The sequence below is a fragment of the Gymnodraco acuticeps genome, unplaced genomic scaffold (assembly GCF_902827175.1).
Source record: "Gymnodraco acuticeps unplaced genomic scaffold, fGymAcu1.1, whole genome shotgun sequence".
Classification (NCBI taxonomy): domain Eukaryota; kingdom Metazoa; phylum Chordata; class Actinopteri; order Perciformes; family Bathydraconidae; genus Gymnodraco; species Gymnodraco acuticeps.
This window is the reverse complement of record NW_022989800.1, coordinates 60,643-81,148: the sequence shown is the minus strand read 5'-3', so window position 1 is coordinate 81,148 and position 20,506 is coordinate 60,643. Positions and strand designations below refer to the sequence as shown.

Sequence of the window (20,506 nt, the reverse complement as noted above, 5' to 3'; positions counted from 1 at the left end):
TTTGACCTACATATACTCACTGGCCACTTTATTAGGTACACCTGTTCAACTGTTCTTTAACGCAAATATATAATCAGCCAATCACATGGCAGCAACTCAATGCATTTAGACATGTAGACATGGTCAGGCGACCTGCTGAAGTTCAAACTGAGCATCAGAATGGGGAAGAAAGGTGATTTAAGTGACTTTGAACGTGGCATGGTTGTTGGTGCCAGATGGGCTGGTGTGAGTATTTCACAAACTGCTGATCTACTGGGATTTTCACACACAACCATCTGGGTTTACAGAGAATGGTATGAAAAAGAGAAAATATCCAGAGAGCGGCAGATCTCTGGGTGAAATGCCTTGTTGATGCCAGAGGTCAGAGGAGAATGGCCCGACTGGTCAAGAAGATAGAAAGGCAACAATAACCCAAATAACCACTATAGTCTCTTATATAATATAAGCTCTCTGTGGGTTCCAGCTCAAGGACAAGATTGAAATAGCAACAAGAGTTTATATATAAAATTGCTCAGCAAAGATGAACTTGAAGCCTATAATCTGTAAAAAGTGCGAGTGTGAGTGTTGACTTGTATTTCAACAGCACCATCTAGTGGATCCAAAAAATAACACATACAGGCTGAGTTTAACACATGAGTGCACCTCTACACACAGACTCAATGAGCATGAAACTCACAATGGTCAGGGATTAAAGGCATTTATTTTCAAATCTGTGTTTTCATAGCAGGAAGCTCCAGCATTGAATATCACAAACACTGGCTCTGGTTCAAATGCTGGAGTGATGGCAACGATTCACCTTACAGTACAAAAACCTCCCATGAATACTCAAATGACTTCACATGATGTCCTTTAGCTTTTAAACATTCCCTTCAATACTGCTGACATGCCTTCAGGAGCAATTTTGGGTGGGGTTTAGTATGTTGCCCAAGAACACTTTGACATGTTAGGGCTGGCTATCGAACCACTCACCCTCAGATTGGTGGATTAGCCACTGAGCCACAGCTATTTAAAAGTATACGACTATATGTCATTATACCAGATAGGTCAGGTAAGAAACACTCACATTCTTCCATGATAAAAGGCATACTCTTGGCAAAAGCCTATTTGGACTTTATAACACATGACCATGCGGAACACTGGAATTAACACTTTGTGGTTGTAAACCAACCAGCCAAGTAGCAGTTTAGATTTATTTGTCTAAAATTTCACCACAAGACATTTGAAGGAAATTCTAATATTATATGTATTAATTCTTGATTCTTGCTATGGCCAAAGACATGATTTGTGACGCCACAGTTACCTTGATCTTTGACCGCAAAATTCTAATCAGTTAATCCTTGAGTCTGGTGGACAGTTGGGTCAAATTTGGAGAAATGATCTCAAGGCAAGCATGGGATATCGTATTTTGACCACAACATTTTCATCAGTTAATACTTGAGTGCAACTGGACAGTGTGTAAGAGTTAAATAAAAAAAACTCTTCATTAGCTTTAGATACCAAAACCATGTTTGGCACCAGGCTATTTCTGCTCTAAAGTTTAGCTTCTTTACATGGAGGTCTATGCAGATCACTCTGTTTTGGAGCCCGCCTCAAGTGGCCATTGGGTGAACTGCAGTTATTGTCACTGCTGCATGGCGAAAGTTTCATATTGAAAGAGAAGATGATTTAGATGATGAGATGATTACACCAAATGTAGCTTTCCATCTTCACTGAGTATTATCACAAAATAAAAGATTAAAAATATTTATAAAAAATATTAATCAATACTGAAATATACTATTATTCATAATATTAAAGGTGGGGTAGATACGTTTGAGAAACCGGCTCGAGATACACTTGTTGTTATATTCCATGGAATGCTCTTAACATCCCGATAGCAATGAATATCTGAAGTGCTTTGACAACAAATCCATAAAAAAACGTCATCTGTGGAAGCCGATCTGGTTTCTCCAAAATTACCTACCCCACCTTTAAAGTTAAAATATTGTTGATTCAGTGCATGCTCAGCCTAAAGGTTTAGAAGCTAAATGTGCTGTACTTCCTGTCAGAGGGGCCCCCCCCAGGCTCTGGGTGAAGTGCTCCCCAACGTACAGGCCGTAGTGCAGGGTCTCTGTCTGCGCTGCAGCCCAGGACATCTGTAGGCTGGAGAAGCGAGCAGCCCAGCGGCCCTGAGGGTCCACCGACACAACCCCCCCCAGACCACTGACTCTGGACTTCATGTAGGCCAGGCCTAAGTCACTGGCAGCCTCCACGGACTGACCTGAGAGCAGAGGAGAGAGGAAAAAAGGTTCTGGATCAGGTAGAAGTGCTCATTAACAGGTCAGGGGTCAACTAGTGTACATCAGCGCAACAACAATAAACAGAGTGCAGTGGAGATCAAAACACCTAAGAGAGATATGATGGTGTTGTATTGTACTTTTGTAATAAAACTGCCCTACAACATATATGTTTGCAACATGTTTCCTGTTGAAGTGACAACAATAGTATTTGATAAAACATTTCCTAGAGCCTAACCATAATTAATTTAAAAAAAATTATAGATTTGAATTAAAATGACATAAATAAAGTTGTTTCCGCCATGAATTGGTGCATAAACCAATCAGAAAACAGCAAATGAAGAGTTAAACCTTAAATATTTCCCAGTGAAGGAGCCCCACAAAAATTAAACCATAGCCCTCATGTTTTGTTTTTTAAACAAACATTTACAATCCCTGGCCAGAGCAGTAATTCCAGCCACACTCATTTAATTATTTGCAGAAATTGCCTGGTTATAGGCACTCTTTCGTCACTGCAGAAATCCAGAGTGTGTTACCTTGCTCCATGTGGAAGAGGATGAGTCTGGCCAGAGTCACCTTCATGATGGCTTCTCCGTGGCCTGTGGTTGACACTGCCCCCACCTGGTTGTCAGCGTAACCTCCAGACCCTGCAGGACAATTTTACGTTTTTGTAATTTTCATCTCATTGCAATGTCTGATTGTCAAGCGGTTGTGACAGTATAGTAAGCTAGACATGTCTGAAGAGACCAAAATCCACCTGAAGCTGTTTATTAATCACCTCTGAAACTCCGTGACTCTGATGTAAAATAATTTAGCAACGGGTCAAATTTGACCCACGGACAACTGGACGTTTTGTCTACAGAATAATCCCAATGCAACATGTGTCAGCAGTATTGAACAATAGGTTATCAGACACAACGCTCATAGTCAATAATTAACTAAGCAGACATTTTTCACTAACTAACAAACAACTTCTGCAGGTCAAAGGTCAGCTGCTGGAGAACGATTAGTCTAAAAAAACACCTTCCAATCTGTTTGGTGCGATATTGACGTCATTAGATTTCGTGCTCGCTCTTAAAGGTTAACTCCAGACGGTTAGTGTGAGGACTGACCTATGCAGGGTGTGTCGCCCACCCGGCCCTCCATCTTGTTCAGCATCCCCCCGGTGGAGGTGGCGCAGGCGATGTTGCCCTCCGAATCTACTGCCACTGCTCCAACCGTGCCCATCTTCCCCCTGCACGAGAAAACATAAAGGAACAGCAAAAAGTCTCCTTTAAAAAAAAAGAAAATTGATAAAACGTTTATAATCACTGCAGACGTGAACTCAATAAAAAGGACACAGAGAAACAACACATATAAATAATATAATTATTTTTTAATTGGCATAAATAAACCACAATTATATTATTAATATATATCATATTAAAAAGAATGTTAAGTTCATCAGTTTGCTGATATATATTATTTTAATTCACATGAAGAAATCCACTGAAAAAAGGGGAACATTCAGTTTTGAATTTGCCATACATAATCAATACGTTTACCAAGAATTGAATGATGATTCAAAATGTATAATGGCGTTTTTACACTGATATTAATATTAGTTTTAGATATAACCATATATTTGAGTCCAAGAAGTATGTATTCAATGGTATAAATGGATTAAAATATAGTTTATCATAGCATACATTTAAAAAAATGTGGTGGGTATATAAAGTGTAGAATTGTGATTGATTCTACTTTGATTTGTATAATAACCTGGTTATCACTTTAAAGCTAAAACTGAGCTTTGAGCTTTTTTTTTTCTTTTTTTTAGCTTTTGAGCTTTTGAGCTTTGGGAGCCAAAGCCTGATTTTTGGATGAACCTTGTTTCGTCTGATAACGGGGTTTTTTCTGCTGTTTCTTGTAGCTTGGAGGTACCTCTTCAAAATACAGGAGGGTGCCCACTGATAACCTTTTAGCATTTTCAGATATTAACCCCTCCATGCCCAAAACGCCTAAATCCCAGAAAAATAAGGATTTATGAGATTTCATGCAATAATATTGAAATATATTCAAATCAAATGCATCACATTTGCCTTCCCCAATGTTTATATTCATACAGTGCATTGTATTCTAAATGAATTCATATTAACCCTTTTAAGCTGACCCAGCAAAACATACTTTTGTAGTGCAGTGAATTCTGCAAAGACAATGAAAACAACTTCTCTCTTTTGCTCACGCAACTGCGTGGCGTTTATTACCAACAACAAAAAGGAAAGGCAAGCAGATTGTTGGATAACACTTTGCTCATTAGCATATAGAAATGACACATTACAAATATTGCTGATGATCATCTAGTGTTAGGATCTTGAGCATCCCACCCTGAAACATGCACAGAACATTGTGCATGGCAAACCATGCACTTTACAACTGCACTTCTTGGAATTGCAAGGGGTCTCACTCTTGCAGCCACACCTGATCATCTCCAAAATGTAATCTGGGACACGTTTGGCATCTTCTGGTAGATGGGTTGGGATCAGTGACCTGTTACACGTATCTTTTTTCCATCCAAATTCCTCTGGGTTCAGTGCTGGCAGCAGGTTTACATTGAGATTTTGCCACAACATTGCCTGAAAGTGGGCCCTCTTAACATTCTCAATGAAGGCTTCATTTGTTGGTGGTAGAGCAGCAAGGTTTGGAGCAGACATATGTCCTTTTCCATTATTTCCCCCCCAGACAAGTAGCCTTGTGTGTGACATGTGTGTGCTTCTCCTTTATGCCATAACAGGCTGAGGTGAAGGCAGTGGCTTGGTAGAGGACTTGCTGGAATGGTGCATCCATGTTGTTGATAGTTGGTACCCAGCTTTCAGGATGTTGATGACAGAGCCTTTTCCCAACCCATAGTAAGACGCTACAGTGTCACATCCCGATATGGCATGGGCTGGTAAAAGGTTCTCGACCATTTCTGAATGCTTGGACAGTGTCACCTTGACGTCCACTATTGCTCTTTCCTTGCGGTGGGATTCCATGATGAGTGGTACATCCTAGTGATGGGAATTATGGCTCTTTGAAGGGAGCCGGATCTTATGGCTCCGTTCCTTTCAAAGAGCCGTTCAAAAGAGCCATTCAAAAGAGCTGTTTTTTTAAAGGGGGCGGGGTAGCTAGGTTTATCTGCGAAATAATCACCAGGATAATGATTGACTGTATTGCCAGACCTAATGTCAATAATCTGCATTGTAAACATGACACAAGGTGGCACCATATCCATGTCATTCATGTCAGTGAATGTACTACTTTGAATTTACCCTCTGTATGTGTTATGTAGATAAAGTTGCCTTGCCTTGAATGAAATTCACGCAACTCTTAATATTAGATACTGTGTTTTTAAGTGGCGTTGGAGATTATTTGTTGAGCCTGCTTTAAAGGATATTTTGCCTTTACAAATGGTGCGCTTTATCACTGCCTGGGTTTTGGTTGAAGTGCATCCAAATGCCGCTGCGTTTTCGCGTTTGGCTCATTTTCCATCCGAAAAACACGTCGTCTACCTGTCCTGTACCACTTGTTATGACTTCTCTCTCTCGCGTATTCCGTTAAGACTAACCCCATCTCACTCCTCGTGCTGAAACCTACCAATCAGAGTAGGGGCGGGTCTTCACAGAATACGTTTGGGGAACAAAACCAAGCTTTTTAAAAGGCGAGTGGATATTGGCAGGCAGTGAGTGCGGACCAACGATTGAACGATAAAAAGAACGGCCGTTCGTACCAAAGAGTCGTTGAAAAGAATCGGCTCGTTCGCGACCGACACATCACTAGTACATCCAGTCCTGCCTGATGGTAATGGTGAAGGAGTAGGACGAACACATCTGTGTCAGCAGAAACCACAGAGATTGGATGGGCTTCTCCAGCACACCCCAGGACATGTTGGACAATGATGGTGTCAGCTTCTTCCTGCTGATTTTCTAGCTCATATCGGCTCCTTCTTTCTTCCATCCTGATCTTGATGGGGCACGAGTCCTCCCCTGTCACCACCAACTTGTGTTTGTTTGTGCCCCGTAGATGGAAAAGCCTGTCTTCGGTCAGTTCCTTAAATAGTAATAGGTTAAGCCGTTTCTTGTTTTCAATGGATGACAAAACAACCTTCTGGGCTAGTAGCTTTGTTGATAGGAGGAGATGATGTTTCCTATTGACCACTGTCTCCCTGACATCTCTGGTGACAGACTTGATACTGTAATCATAGTATCTGTCAAAGATGAGGTAGACGTCACTCTCTAACAGGTATGAAATCGGCCGTGTTTTAACTATCTATACTATTTAATTATCAATAAAATCAGCGACAGTACCATCAGCTATTAAGGAACAGGTTTCTTTTGAGTATTGGATCCTCACTTTGCTCAGCTGGGAAACGTTTGGAGCTTGCTCTTTTGTTGAAATTGCAGTTACAGCAATAACAATGAATTCCAACAGTGACCCTGAGCCCCGGTGAGCACACCTGAACAAACATCCAGAGGAGCTTCTCCAACTACTGCTGCTGCATGACTCAAAACTGTTGATTTGTGTGCTCAGCAGGTTTGGTGAGTAACGGACTGCATGTTTACGCCTACTGCCTTAATCTGATTTATTGTTTCACTTTCTTGTTTCACTTGTTATTTTTTTCAGTAGGTGAACCTATATGTTCATAAAATAGTGTATTGAGCAGTGGCGGATTTAGGATTGTAGGAGATCCGGGGCTTAGCCTAGGAGTTGTTGGGGGGGGGGGGGTGCAGGGGTACAGTGCTACCCCTGCCTGGGGGTGGACCGAACATCCTTTAGGGGGGTCGTCGCCTCCTCTTGGGGGGTCCGGGGGCATGCTCCCCCGGGAAGATTTTTTTTAAATATTGAAGTTGAAAGCATCAATCTGGTGCACTTTGAGAGCAACATTAACCCTACCTTAATAACACCTTAAAGCGGACAAAAGGCACTGGAGAACACTCATTAACACCCTTTAATGAAGCAAACTAATGCCTTAACTCACTCAAATAGTCGTTTACTTATTAAGGTGAAAGGAATGTGCGTAGAGTTTTAAAGGATGCGGATAGTCTCACCTTGATTCTGGCGCATTGCTTATCGTTTTATAGATCTATTCTCATCCACCATCTTTGTTTGTGACGTAAAAAATGTGTAAGAGTCACGTTTCTGAATCGGACACTCTGAGTGGATGCAGTCACAGCCAATCGGAGTCTGATTCAGAGGCTTGCCTGTCAGTTCCGTTGTTATGTGTACTGAAACGAGAGCCGGTATAATTCCACGCGCGAAAAAACAAACAAATTGGAATACGTTATTTTAGTGTCTTAAAAGTAGACTGAGGTATGAAGGGTTAACGTTACATCTTAGGATAACTTTTAGTCATGTTCTGTATACATACTAACATATAAGGGTATACTTAGTGTGGGTACTCCATGTTTACTAGCTATAACATTAACGTTACATCACTCTTTTTCACTTCTTACTCAGTCAGCCAGAGTGCAGATATCACCATTAGATTAACAAACCTGAAACATCATCCATTTCTTCACTGCTGGTGATGACATTGTTGTCAGCCGCTGATACTGCTGCTGCTGATACTGCTGCTGCTGCAGCTTGTGGCCTGCTTCAATGACAATAACTTTCTAATATCCATAACTGTATAGGCTATTAGCTTAAAACTCGTCAGGCACTAGGAAGGATCACTTCTACTTCAGGGCAGGCTACGCAGTACGCAGGCTAATGTCCCGCAGCGGTTTCCTCTCTGGTGGACTCCGGTACTGCACATTACTCCCGAGACGTTTTAAAAAAAAAAAATTGAATTATTTAAAAAATATATATTTTTAAGTGAAACATCCGGGGCTTTTCAGAAAACATCCGGGGCTTGAGCCCAAGTAGCCACCCCCTAGCGCCGCCACTATTGAGCTTAACTGTAATAAAATAAAATGGATAATTTTCTGTTAGCTCAGATTGAACGCAGAATATCGGACATTAACACCGCCATTGAAGCGCAGTTACACTCTGATCTTCAAACATGGGAGTTTTTCAGTGTGGCATTGGATGAGTCTTGTGACATACAAGACAAGCCTCAATTGGCAATATTTGCACGATCAGTCTCAAAGCATTGTGTTATGTTGTTATGTTAACTGGCCTCTGAATACTGGCAAGAGAGGTTTAATTCAATTTCTGTCAATATTATGGTGTGTGACATTTACAATAAATCTGTCTGAGCAGAGCTATGTGTGTCTCTCTGTGGGGAGGGTCTTTGAGGAGTATATCTTTTTTAATCTGGTGATTTTATGAAAATGTTTAAATGACCACAGTACTTCTCCCCCAGTATGCAGACTCAGCAGGATTCAGATTACCTTCCTGATGGATCGGAGTATTTTTAGAACAAATGCTAATAAGCTTAAAGACGTGGTGACTCACATTTGGCTCTCCACAGGGTTGGCATCAGGTGCCAGGTTCTTTGCCCAGCGCATGTGGGAGTACTCAGTGATGAGGGACTCAGGGGACACCTCGGGGACCCCCATGGACCGGGCGAACTGACTGGCCCCCTCTGCTGTCAGACATGAGTGACTCGTCTGAAATCAATAATCAAAGGTCACATCCTTAAAGAGGCCTTATTATGCTTTTTCCCTTCCCTGTAGTATGTTATATAGGTTTTTGTACATGTAAATGGTCTGCAAAGGCTAAAATCCCAAAGTTCCTCCAGAGGGAGTTTCTCTCCCACACACTCTCTTCCCCCCCCCCCCACCCCCCGCCTGCCTCCATTGGACTCCTTTGTTTACTTCTGTTGACATCACTATGTAACACTTGTGCTTCTATTGGCTAGCGCTCCAACACATTATGCATGATAGGCTAAGCATTGGAAAAGTGGTTGACCAATCATAACAGAGTGGACAGCTAACCAATCGGAGCAGACTGGGCTCTGGTTTCAGACAGAGGGTGAAAAGAGGTACTGCAGCACAGGCAGTATGAGAAAAAAAGAGCTTTTTGAACATTAAAGCATGGAAACATGTCCCAGTAGAGACACTACATACTGATATACACCTGAAAATAAGCAAAATAGGGCCCCTTTAAGTTTACATTTTGTATATTTGTTTCTCATTAATTTATTTGCATTGACGAAATCCAATAGTAAAGGAAATGAATTATGTTACATTACTTACATATTGTGATACTTAGATTAGGTTACTAATTATACTTTTTCACAGGTAACTAGTAATTATAATGCAATACATTTTTAACGTAACCCTCCCAAACCCTGTTACTTCTTCCTACTTTCGATTTACAACTCCCAAGTGTATGCTTTAACCATTCCATATTTAAAGGTACACACCTTGTCCATGACCAGTCTTGCCAGCTGGATGGGGTTGGCGATGTTGCGTACAGCAGACACAGCACCACTACCCAGAGTTAACCCATCCATCACAATGGCATCCATCTCCACCTCTCCTTTGATGTTCAGCACTGACCCACACCCTGAAACACGATTTGAGAAATGTTTGTATAGAGGTATGCCTTTGTGGAATAATAATCCTTAATATCTTTTATGTAAATAATCCTGGCAGTATGTACAGCATGTGATCCACATATTAAACGACAATTTATCCGTAGGAGTTCCACATATTTTTACAAGTGTAAAGTGGTCGTGGTGCTAGTTAGGGGCAGTTATTACCATATTACCACTTTAAACTTTTATTGTTACACCCCGTTTTGAACCCAAAAAAATCCCCCAAATTCTTAAATTGATCACATTTTCATCAACAGCAGTTGTTAAAGTAATAAAATAAGTCAAGTTATCTTAAATTTAACAAACTGATCAAGAATAAGAATTGCATTTAGGGTCATTTTTTGTGTAAATATGTTCAGATGTGTAAGTATGTATGCATGTGTTCATACAGTGTATTTCTACTTTGCTATTACGGTTATTAAATACATATAAGACATTTAATGGAACAGTGCTACATGTTAATGTACAAAAACAAATATGGGTAAATAGATTTCACATTTAAGGTATAGAACATTTACCAAACCAACTTAACAAAATTAATAAATGCAGTGATAGTGTTTACAGATTTGTATTTATATGGTATATATACATTACATGTCACTTGTTAGACGCTTTTATCCAAAGCGACTTACATACTCAATACTGTGGGCAATCCCCACAGGAGCAATTTGGGGTGAAGTGTCTTGCCCAGGGACACAACGACATGCTGACTGCAGTGGGGTTTGAACCTGTGACCCCCTGATCCAAACACCAACGCACAACCCGCTGCACCACACGCCTCCATATACAGATGAGGATATGCAGAAAATGCAGTATGTGTAAGAAGGATGCCATTATGCTGCATGTATTTAATAACAGAGTAGATTTGTATCATTACCTGCATTGAAACAGGGGTTATTCTCCAGGATGCTGACAGCCTCCAACACAGCGTCCATGCTGCTGCCCCCTCCCCGGAGGATGGTGTACCCCGCTCGGGCGGCAGAGCACACCCCCGCAGTGGACATTTCTGACCGGTCCTTTGGGATATGACCCGCCCCCCCATGTACCACTACTACTGGCAACATGTCATTCACCTGGGCAGGAAAGAGATAACACTGGATGTTAAATGTTAAAGGAGCTACATGTAACATAAAAGGACCATTTTAATATGATGTGATTAGTGTCCTCAGTTTCCCTCTACTGTCCACATTTCTGGTTAATCTTTAGAGCAGAATAAAGTCTGACTATCAAGATTTTATTTAGTTGTCATTATTTAGAGATTACAATTGGATAAGGTATCTTGCTGGAAAACAACAGGCCATTAAAAGAAGGATACACTGGGCAAAAATGTTGCATTATGGCATTTTTCTTTAAAAGCATTGTATAAAGCCATTTAAATGTATAACTTGCTTTGAATTAGCCTTTGGCATTTGTCTTACATTTTTTTTTCGTTTTGTGATGAATACCTGGAAATTCAGAGAAATAATATAGCCTTCATTTGTTACAATATGTAATGATTAGATTAAATAACTTGTGTTGCTTGACTAAATTGCAGTCTAGTAGATAAAAGTTATTGGAGCAAATAGCCATAAAGGTCTTAAATCAAACCTTTGCTCTCAGTTGAACATCTTTGCCAACCTTATACAGTCTATGTTGACAACACACATTTCGCACTAAACTCGATTGTGAAACTATTTAATTTAACGTTTTTTGTTTTTTTTTAAATAACAACGACTAACCCCTAGTTTCCACCGGGTCCGTCTGCGTCGCGTAACGGCTGCGCCGCGGTTTTGGTCTGGCCTCCTCCGGCGTCATACCCTACCTGGCGCGTTTCAGAAGCGGAGCGTCTTGCCTAGCGGCTCGCAGTTTCAGTTGATTTGAGCATATTTCCTGGACAGACTACTTTGTACAGACAAAGTTAATAATAATTGTAATATCCCAGTTCTAAACGACATGAATCAAAGATATGTTGCTGTATTTTAGAGGTAAAATCATCATAATTATTCTATATATATAATTTACACAGTGCCTGTAAACCGGAGGAGAACGCTGGCATTTCTCCTCCTACTTGAACGACTACGGAGTATGCAAAATGAGTTTGTGTAGGCTATATAACATCACCCGGACTGCCTTCTTCCACATACGCAACATCTCCACACTCCGCCCATCCCTTTCTCAATCAAACACTGAAGTCCTGGTCAATGCATTTGTCACGTCCCGCATCGACTACTGTAACGCCATCCTCTCAGGCATGGCCGTATCCACCATTGAGGTCACCGAGGTCCGGACCTCGGTAATGTTTTCCGAGCTGTGTATACAAAACTTGTGAAATAATTGCACTGAACGGGGTTCTTTGTAGTACTTCCATTTACTGACGATGGGGGCGCTGCATAACTACGTAGCCTCTGTTAAAGCAAACAGAAGAAGACGACATGTATCAACAAACCACCGCAGCCCGGACTTCTATCGGAGCAGCGGAGGAGTGATCTAGAGATCTAAGTCCAGTGGGCTGCTTGTGTTTCTGCTCCTCAGGACATCATATGACCAGCAGATCCTGTGTGAACGCTCTACGTTAGTCAGTGGACGTCCGACAACATGCACACTAACTTTTATTGCAGCTATAGGCTATACTTTGGTTTAAATTGCGTGAATAAACTAGCTAGAGAGCTACAGTTAATTACATTCATCCAATGTCAGAAGGATTACCTTTTAACAAACGTCGTAATGCTTTTATTTTATTTCAATTTGAGTAAAACATTGAAGATATAACATTGTATTGTATTCTTTTTACACTGACTCAGATGAAATGAAAAGACTACGTCAGTCGAAGCTCAGCTTTGGTAAGGAAGAGACAGGACAGGCAGAGAGAAAGAGAGAGAGAGAACGTGATGGAAGTCAGGGAGGAACTGCAGGTAGAGTCACACAAAAATAAGGTAGGCTTAATAAGCCCATCTATTTATCTATCTATCTGTCTATCCATCTATTTATCTATAACAATAGTCTTCATTTACAATATAGACAATAGGCATACTTTTAAAACAACATACATCTATTGCAGTTAGGATGTCATAATAACATACAATTGTATAAAACACAATTTGCTTACATCTTTGTATACCCCCGAACCCCCCTAGCATGTTTGGACCCCGGTATTTAGGAAATCCTGGATACGGCCCTGCTCTCAGGCATACCCACCAAGCTCATCAATAAACTACAAATCATACAGAACTCCGCAGCCCGGATCATCACCGGCACCAAGGCCTCCGAACACATCACCCCCATCCTCATCCAACTCCACTGGCTCCCTGTTCAATCCCGTATCAACTTCAAAAACCTACTGCTCACTTACAAAGCCCTACATGCAGGGCCGTATCCAGGATTTCCTAAATACCGAGGTCCAAACATGTTAGGGGGGTTCGGGGTATACCCCCCGAGATTTTGGGGATTTTCATTATCTAGTTAGGTGCTTTTTAAATCCTGTGGGGAGTCACATATTGGATAATATATTGATTTCAACCCATGTCAGTGGGCTGACAATGTCAGCATCAATTATTTTTGAAAGTGTAATACATAAGAATCAGTTGATTGTTACTATTAATGATCTGGACATGGAGAAGAGGCTAAAATGATCACAACACATTGTCAACATTCATTTCCATGTCTCTCTCCTTTCCATAACCTGCAGCCTCTCTTCCATCGTCTTGAGTCTCTCTGTCTTCTTCCTGTTCATTACTCTCTCTGTCCTCTACGCTTTCTCTTTGTTCAATCTCTCCCTCGTTGCTCGTCACTGTTTGCTCCTCCTCACTTGTCGCTCCTGCCAGTGAATTAAAAGCAATTCAGCAGTTTAGTTTATTTCACTTGTTCGTTTGCATTATTTTTTTTATTTAAATCTGTTTCGTTTGATTCTCAAAAAGAGAACAAAGATGTAAGAAAATTGTGTTTTATACAATTGTATGTTATTATGACATCATAACTGCAATAGATGTATGTTTTAAAATGATGCCTATTGTAAATGAAGACTATTGTTATAGATAGATAAATAGATGGGCTTATTAAGCCTTCCTTATCTTTGTGTGACTGTACCTGCAGTTCCTCCCTGACTTCCATCACTTTCTCTCTGCCTGTCCTGTCTCTTCCTTACCAAAGCTGAGCTTCGACTGACGTAGTCTTTTCATTATATCTGAGTCAGTGTAAAAAGAAAACAATACAATGTTATATCGTCAATGTTTTACTCAAATTGAAATGAAAGAAAACCATTACAACGTTTGTTAAAAGGTAATCCTTCTGACATTGGATGCATGTAATTAACGTTAGCTCTCTAGCTAGTTTATTCACGCAATTTAAACCAAAGTATAGCCTATAGCTGCAATATAAGTTAGTGTGCATGTTGTCGGACGTCCACTGACTAACGTAGAGCGTTCACACAGGATCTGCTGGTCATATGATGTCCTGATTAACAGAAACACAAGCAGCCCGATGGACTCAGATCTCTAGATACCTCATCACTCCTCCGCTGCTCCGGTACAAGCCCGGGCTGCGGTGGTTTGTTGATGCATGTCGTCTTCTTCTGTTTGCTTTAACCGAGGCTATGTAGTTATGCAGCGCCCCCATGGTCAGTAAATGGAAGTACTACAAAGAACCCCGTTTAGTGCAATTATTTCACACGTTTTGTTATACACAGCTCGGAAATATTACCGAGGTCCGGACCTCGGTGACCTCAATGGTAGATACGGCCATGCCTACATAACCTGCCCCCCCCCCCCCCCCCTATCTGGCTGACCTTCTTCAGGAGTACACCCCCTCTCGCTTCCTCCGCTCCTCCTCTGCTGGTCTGCTGACCGTCCCCACCCCACGCCTCGTCACCATGGGTGCTCGGGCTTTTAGCTGCACTGCTCCCAGACTCTGGACCTCCCTCCCCCCGCACATCCGACAGTCAGACACAATCACGATATTCAAATCCCAATTAAAAACCCACCTGTTCAAATCTGCTTACTCACTGTAGTGCTCCCCATTATATGTTTCTTTTGTGTCCACACTTGACTGTCTCCTCCATGATTTCCTGTTTGTGTTTTTGTCATGTTCTGTTGCCTATTAGCGTTTATTTATTTTAATTTAATTTTAATTTATTTTTTTAACAAATTGTACGGTGTCCTTGGGTGTCATGAAAGGCGCCTAAAAATAAAATGTATTATTATTATTATTATTATTATTATTATATATATATAGGCTATATATGCTCTGAACGTTCCACTTCCTGCCTGCCCGACATTACCTTACGGCTGCGTCGCGTCGAAAAATAGACTTCAATCCTATTTCGAGCGGAGCCCAGCAGCGAGACGCTTCTGGGACGCTTCTGAGCCAACGCGGAGCGTCTGGTGGAATAGCACCCATTGACTAGAGTGGCCGCGATGCGGACGCTGCGGCGCAGCCGCAACGCGGCCGTAACGCGCCGCAGACGGACCCGGTGGAAACTAGGGGTAAGGCAGAAAAGAAAAACAGAAATTGTGAAAATGCGTCACCTCTGACTCTGCTGTTTGAATTTAAGCTAGTTTGTAGTTGTCTCGCGTCGCGTGAAACTAAATTAGTCTCGTGTTAAATTCGAGCACGTGTATTGGTCGTGCTTTTTACAGTAGGCTACTACGGCTTCCACAAATGACACTTTTTAATGGATTTTTTGTCAAAGCACTTAAGATATTCATTGCTATCGGGATGTTAAGAGCATTCCATGGAATATAACAAAAGGCTACATATTTAAAAAGGCTACATATTTAAATAGGCTAATATTAAATAATGAGAGCTGAGCTGTGTGTATTCCGAATTGACGAGATACATTACAAAAGGCTGAAATTATGTTATAACAAACAAGCATTCACGTGTTTTCAGGGATAGCATGGTTCGGTATGGTAATATGGAGGTATACACTAACTGTCATTAAATAAAACAGTCCCAGGGTGACTGGTTTAACTCCACTAGTTACTACATCGTCGCGTTGTTAAAATTCTCCGTCAACCTAAACTACTCACCCTGAGCATTTTCGTTTTCTTGCAGTTCACGCGTTGCTAACGTGACGCTAAACACTACAGCTGTAAAGATGTTAAAAGTATAATTTAAAGGCGACACCAAAGCCTACATGCACAAAATATACAAATGACACCCTGAATACAAGACGGCGAACACATATCGCTGAGGGGTGGTAAAGCTCAGGAATTCAATATCATTTCCTGGACATGGGAATCACACTTTCAAAATAAAATACAACTAACATGCAGCATTATTGAAACATGGCCTAGGAACTATTATGAGATTTAGGCAAATATTTCCATGATATCTTTGTTATAAGGCATAGTTTTCTTTTAAATACACACTTTTTTCAAAAGTCTAAATTATTATTATTTTAAATGTATTTTAATTTGGAATGCTTGCTTCAACACATGCCAATCCAATCCAAATAATAGACTGAAAAACATGACAAACAAGCAATATTCCAATTGATAGTTGTAGAAAGTCTGGTAACATGTATATGCAGCTAAGCGCAAGTGTCATGCCAAATACAGTACTCTTTAGTGAAGTGTAACCACAAGGCAACTTCTATCAAACAGCCCTTTACTAAAGGCCTTGTTATCGGAACATATCTGAACATAAAACTCATCATGGCATGCACAAAATCAAGATCATTTCCAACCATCATTGTTTTTTTTCTTTATAATTTATTTTACAGCACTAAATAGGAACCCTCGTTTGGGTGAAAGCTGTTGAGCAGCCCATTCAAGCCTTGCAATTGTAATTGACAGGGAATGTTGTTGGTTTGCATGGTGTTATATGATGACGATTAAATGTCTGGTTGTCTTTTTAAAGTATTTACTGTCATGCTGCATGCACCTACCGCCAGACTTGCAGCTGCTGCCCCTCTCAGTACATGTGGGCTCTCTCATTGCATTTAAAGTTTAAACTGATGGTCAGAGAGCTGACTATGGTGCTGAAATACAAATCCAGCTAGTTGTACTCATAGATATATAAACTAGGGCTGTCAGTCGATTAAAATATTTAATCGCGATTAATCGCATGATTGTCCATAGTTAATCGCGATGAATCACAAATTAATCGCACATTTTTGATCTGTTTTAAATGTACCTTAGAGGAATATTTTTCAAGTTTTTAATACTCTTATCAACATATGAGTGGACAAATATGCTTTATGCAAATGTTTATTATCATTTGAACAATGACAAATATTCTCATGAATATTAAACACAACAACCTCTGAACATTACAAATATTCGCCTCAATTCAACCTGGAACCTAATACAATACAAATGGTGTGTGTGTGTGTGTGTGTGTGTGTGTGTGTGTGTGTGTGTGTGTGTGTGTGTGTGTGTGTGTGTGTGGTGTGTGTGTGTGATGTGTGTGTGTGTGTGTGTGTGTGTGTGTGTGTGTGTGTGTGTGTGTGTGTGTGTGTGTGTTGTGGTGTGTGTGTGTGTGTGTGTGTGTGTGTGTGTGTTGTGTGTGTGTGTGTGTGTGTGTGTGTGTGTGGTGTGTGGTTGGTGTGTGTGGTGGTGTGTGGTGTGTGTGTGTGTGTGTGTGGTGTGTGATGTTGTGGTGTGTGTGTGTGTGTGGTGTGTGTGTGTGTGTGTGTGTGGGTGTGTGTGTGTGTGTGGTGTGTGTGTTGTGGTGTGTGTGTGTGGTGTGTGTGTGTGTGTGTGTGTGGTGTGTGTGTGGTGTGTGTGCCTGGGCTCCATTGGAGCTATGTGCAACTCAAGGCATACGCTCGAACGGGAGCTGCCTGGACGCTGCAATCATGTTGCACTATCCGTGCTGAGTGTGCTGACTTCTCGGACAATGTCCCACTGTCTGGCTTCCTGCATAAAGTCAAGTGCTCGGCGCAGTTGTCGGCGAAATGTCACTCCTCTGTTTTCATTTAAGCAGCTCCTTATATCCGTTAGCGCAGCTAGCTAGCACCAGATGCTAACAACAACAATGCACGTAAGGTCTCTCTCTCTCTCGCTCGCTCGAGCCACACATACACACACCCTCCCGGTCCTCCCAATAGCGTGAGCGTGGAAGTGTGGTCAGCCACAAGCGGGCGGCGGGAGCGGGGCTGTCAGCATCAGCTTGTAGATGGTATTTTAAACTCGATGCGCTCTGAAACTACGGGGCGGCCGAGGAAAAAAAATACACATGCGTTAATCGCGTTAAAATAATTAGTGGCGTTAATTTTTTTTTGCGTTAACGCGTTATTAACGCGTTAACTTGACAGCCCTAATATAAACACTAGATGGCTCATGGGAGATTTTCCAGCGTAGCTGACCGGCCGCCATCTTGCCACAGTCAACAGTTACTCTGATTCGCGTTATGGTAGCTGTTGTAAGGTGAGTGATCTGCACAAAAATACTCTTAACTCGCTGAAATCTTGACTGATTTACAAACGGTTTGGTTTATTATAAACATTATTAGCATGGCTATGATACAGGATGCTTGGACATGTTGAAATTGCAGCTTTTCTTTGTGTATGTGGTTGTATTTATTAGCTGGCTAATAACAAGAGGCTGTGAGTGAGACCTAGTATTACAAAGTTGACCCAGCAACTTTACACCAGTGGGAGAGGCAGAACTGCTCTTTCTTTTCAACATAACTTAAGTTACACATGATTTCTTCCAAGTGGTTTGGCTTGTTAAAAACATCTTGCATTATGATACAGGAATTTGCTGGCTTTGTGTTTACAGAAGTACCTGATTATGCTTGACTTTTGTGCAGCCTACGGATGCTCTAATCACCGCAGTCTGCAAACAAGAACCCGTGGAATCACCTTTCATGTGTAAGATATGACAATATTATGACTAAAATTAGGATAATCGTTAATTACTTAGTGGATGTATGTACATTACAAGTCCTGCTACACAGGATCAGTGGGGCTATGTGAGATAATAGTATTGCAAGATTGTTCTTGACCCAGCCTCTTTAGAATATGTTGCTACCATTTCTTTACACAATTATTTAATTTTTCTTTTGGACATCTTTTTTATTACTCTTAGTGTGGTTGTCTTATTCTTAAAGTATATATACATACATACATACATACATACATACCAAAAATATGATAATTTCGGTGTGTATTTTTGTCCTTACCCTTAATGTTAAAGGAAAGAAGGGAGGAAAATGTTGATAATAATTTATATATCTGGCTACCTTTCTCATGTTTTTAAGGTTTCCCAAAACCGAAGAGAGGAGGAGGCAGTGGGAACTCGCCCTAAGAAGGGACATCTTCATGTTCCATGAGACGCAGCACTATGTTCCCCACATATGTTTATGTTTGCTCAGTCTAATAAACCCATAACATGGTTGTGAAAGAATACCAAAGCTGAGGCTGGACGATGATTGATTGTTGGTGTGCCATGTGTCACCGTGTGTCTTATTGGTTTTGTGTTATACTGTATTTTATTGTGTGCAGCTGGTCCTTATCTCCAAGACACATTTAAAACAAATAACCTTGAACTTTTAAGCCCCATCTCTCCCCACCTGCTCATGCTTCCTACATCCCCTCCACACCACACCAAGTTGTTCTTCTTAATAATAATAATACATTTATTTTGGGGGGCCGCCTTTCATAACACCCAAGGACACCTTACAGGGGCATAGGGGCAATATAGGGAACAATTTAAACAGTGGATTTTGTGATATATCAGCCGGGGTGAGACAAGACAAACCACAAATGAACTACAGAAGGACACAAAAGGACACATGGTACAGTTTATATTATTCTTGGTCTTTTTTCAATAACATATTTCAAAGGTTCTGGATTTGTTTACAAATCTAGAAACTAAATACAAAACTAGGATGCTATAAAGCTATAGAAGCCTAGGAGCGTCACAACTGCACGCCACGGACACTGACCAAACGTCGCTCCTGGACGATTATGGAGTGAGAGCGTGTTGGTGAGGAACATCCTTACTGGCACCAAGTGCAAGGTCAGCTTCACCTCACTGCAAGAAAGAAGAAGAAATTAAGAAATTGTGAATCATTTTTCATTTACATTTACTCGCCTTTGCAATGTTGTGGTTGTAAGAGTGTTAGGTTTCCTGTCAGCTCGTCTGTTGGGAAGATATAACATATTAGTTTCATGGAAGAGCATTAAGACATACGGTACATAGGCTAAAACAAAACATCTAAAGATATAACTTTGCACTTTGATAAGTCTCGTGAACATTTTCACTATTTTGACATTTTTATAGATCAAAATTGAACTAAAGAAATAAATGGTAGATTAATCCATATTGAAAATAGGTGTCAGCTGCTACACTAATTATAATAGGTATATTTCTTAATTAATTAAGATAAGATATTACTGTATTGATCCCAATTTGGGAAATGTTTGTGTTACAACAGCACAACAAGTTATTATATATACAAAAGTATGTGAGGGATGGAATATTAAATTGAATATAAATGTAAAATGTATACAGTACATGTGATTTTACGTCCAAGAGAAGGAGCAGAGAGTTCTCTGCCAGCCAGAGGTGATTTGTTATTAGTTCAATATGTCAAACTGATTTCCCTGACTACAATCTTTAGTTACATGGTGAAAAGTTATGCTGCCCTGCTTGTACTAATTAGACTTATCATATAAGCCACACAGGTTTTAATTCATTATCTTTACTTATGTTGCGGTCTTTTCAGCAGCGCCATCTCTAAAACGGCGATACAGTCACTACCCATCATTTACATTTCACCGTGACATGGACAAAAATGTAACGTTAGC

The 20,506-nt window shown here is 40.8% G+C and overlaps 1 protein-coding gene and 1 long non-coding RNA gene across 3 annotated transcripts; one reads left to right on the top strand and one right to left on the bottom strand.

Annotated features, from left to right (window-relative positions):
- Positions 1-681: 681 nt before the first annotated feature.
- asrgl1 (asparaginase and isoaspartyl peptidase 1) lies at positions 682-15,941 on the bottom strand. Of its 2 annotated transcripts, none has more exons than XM_034226227.1 (7): positions 15,777-15,941; positions 10,652-10,847; positions 9,601-9,743; positions 8,688-8,842; positions 3,389-3,510; positions 2,813-2,923; positions 682-2,260 (listed from the first exon to the last, which is right to left on the bottom strand). In XM_034226227.1, exons 1-7 carry the CDS (start codon positions 15,783-15,785, stop codon positions 2,004-2,006), a joined length of 993 nt encoding a protein of 330 aa, XP_034082118.1. In that variant the 5' UTR covers positions 15,786-15,941; the 3' UTR covers positions 682-2,003. The 2 variants fall into 2 exon arrangements, with proteins under 2 accessions (XP_034082118.1, XP_034082126.1); XM_034226235.1 differs by lacking the exon at positions 15,777-15,941 and adding an exon at positions 11,493-12,055.
- On the top strand, positions 15,083-19,112 carry LOC117552663. Its single transcript, XR_004570006.1, has 3 exons — positions 15,083-15,230; positions 18,474-18,565; positions 18,955-19,112. It is a non-coding gene; the product is annotated as an uncharacterized LOC117552663 (long non-coding RNA).
- Positions 19,113-20,506: the final 1,394 nt, after the last annotated feature.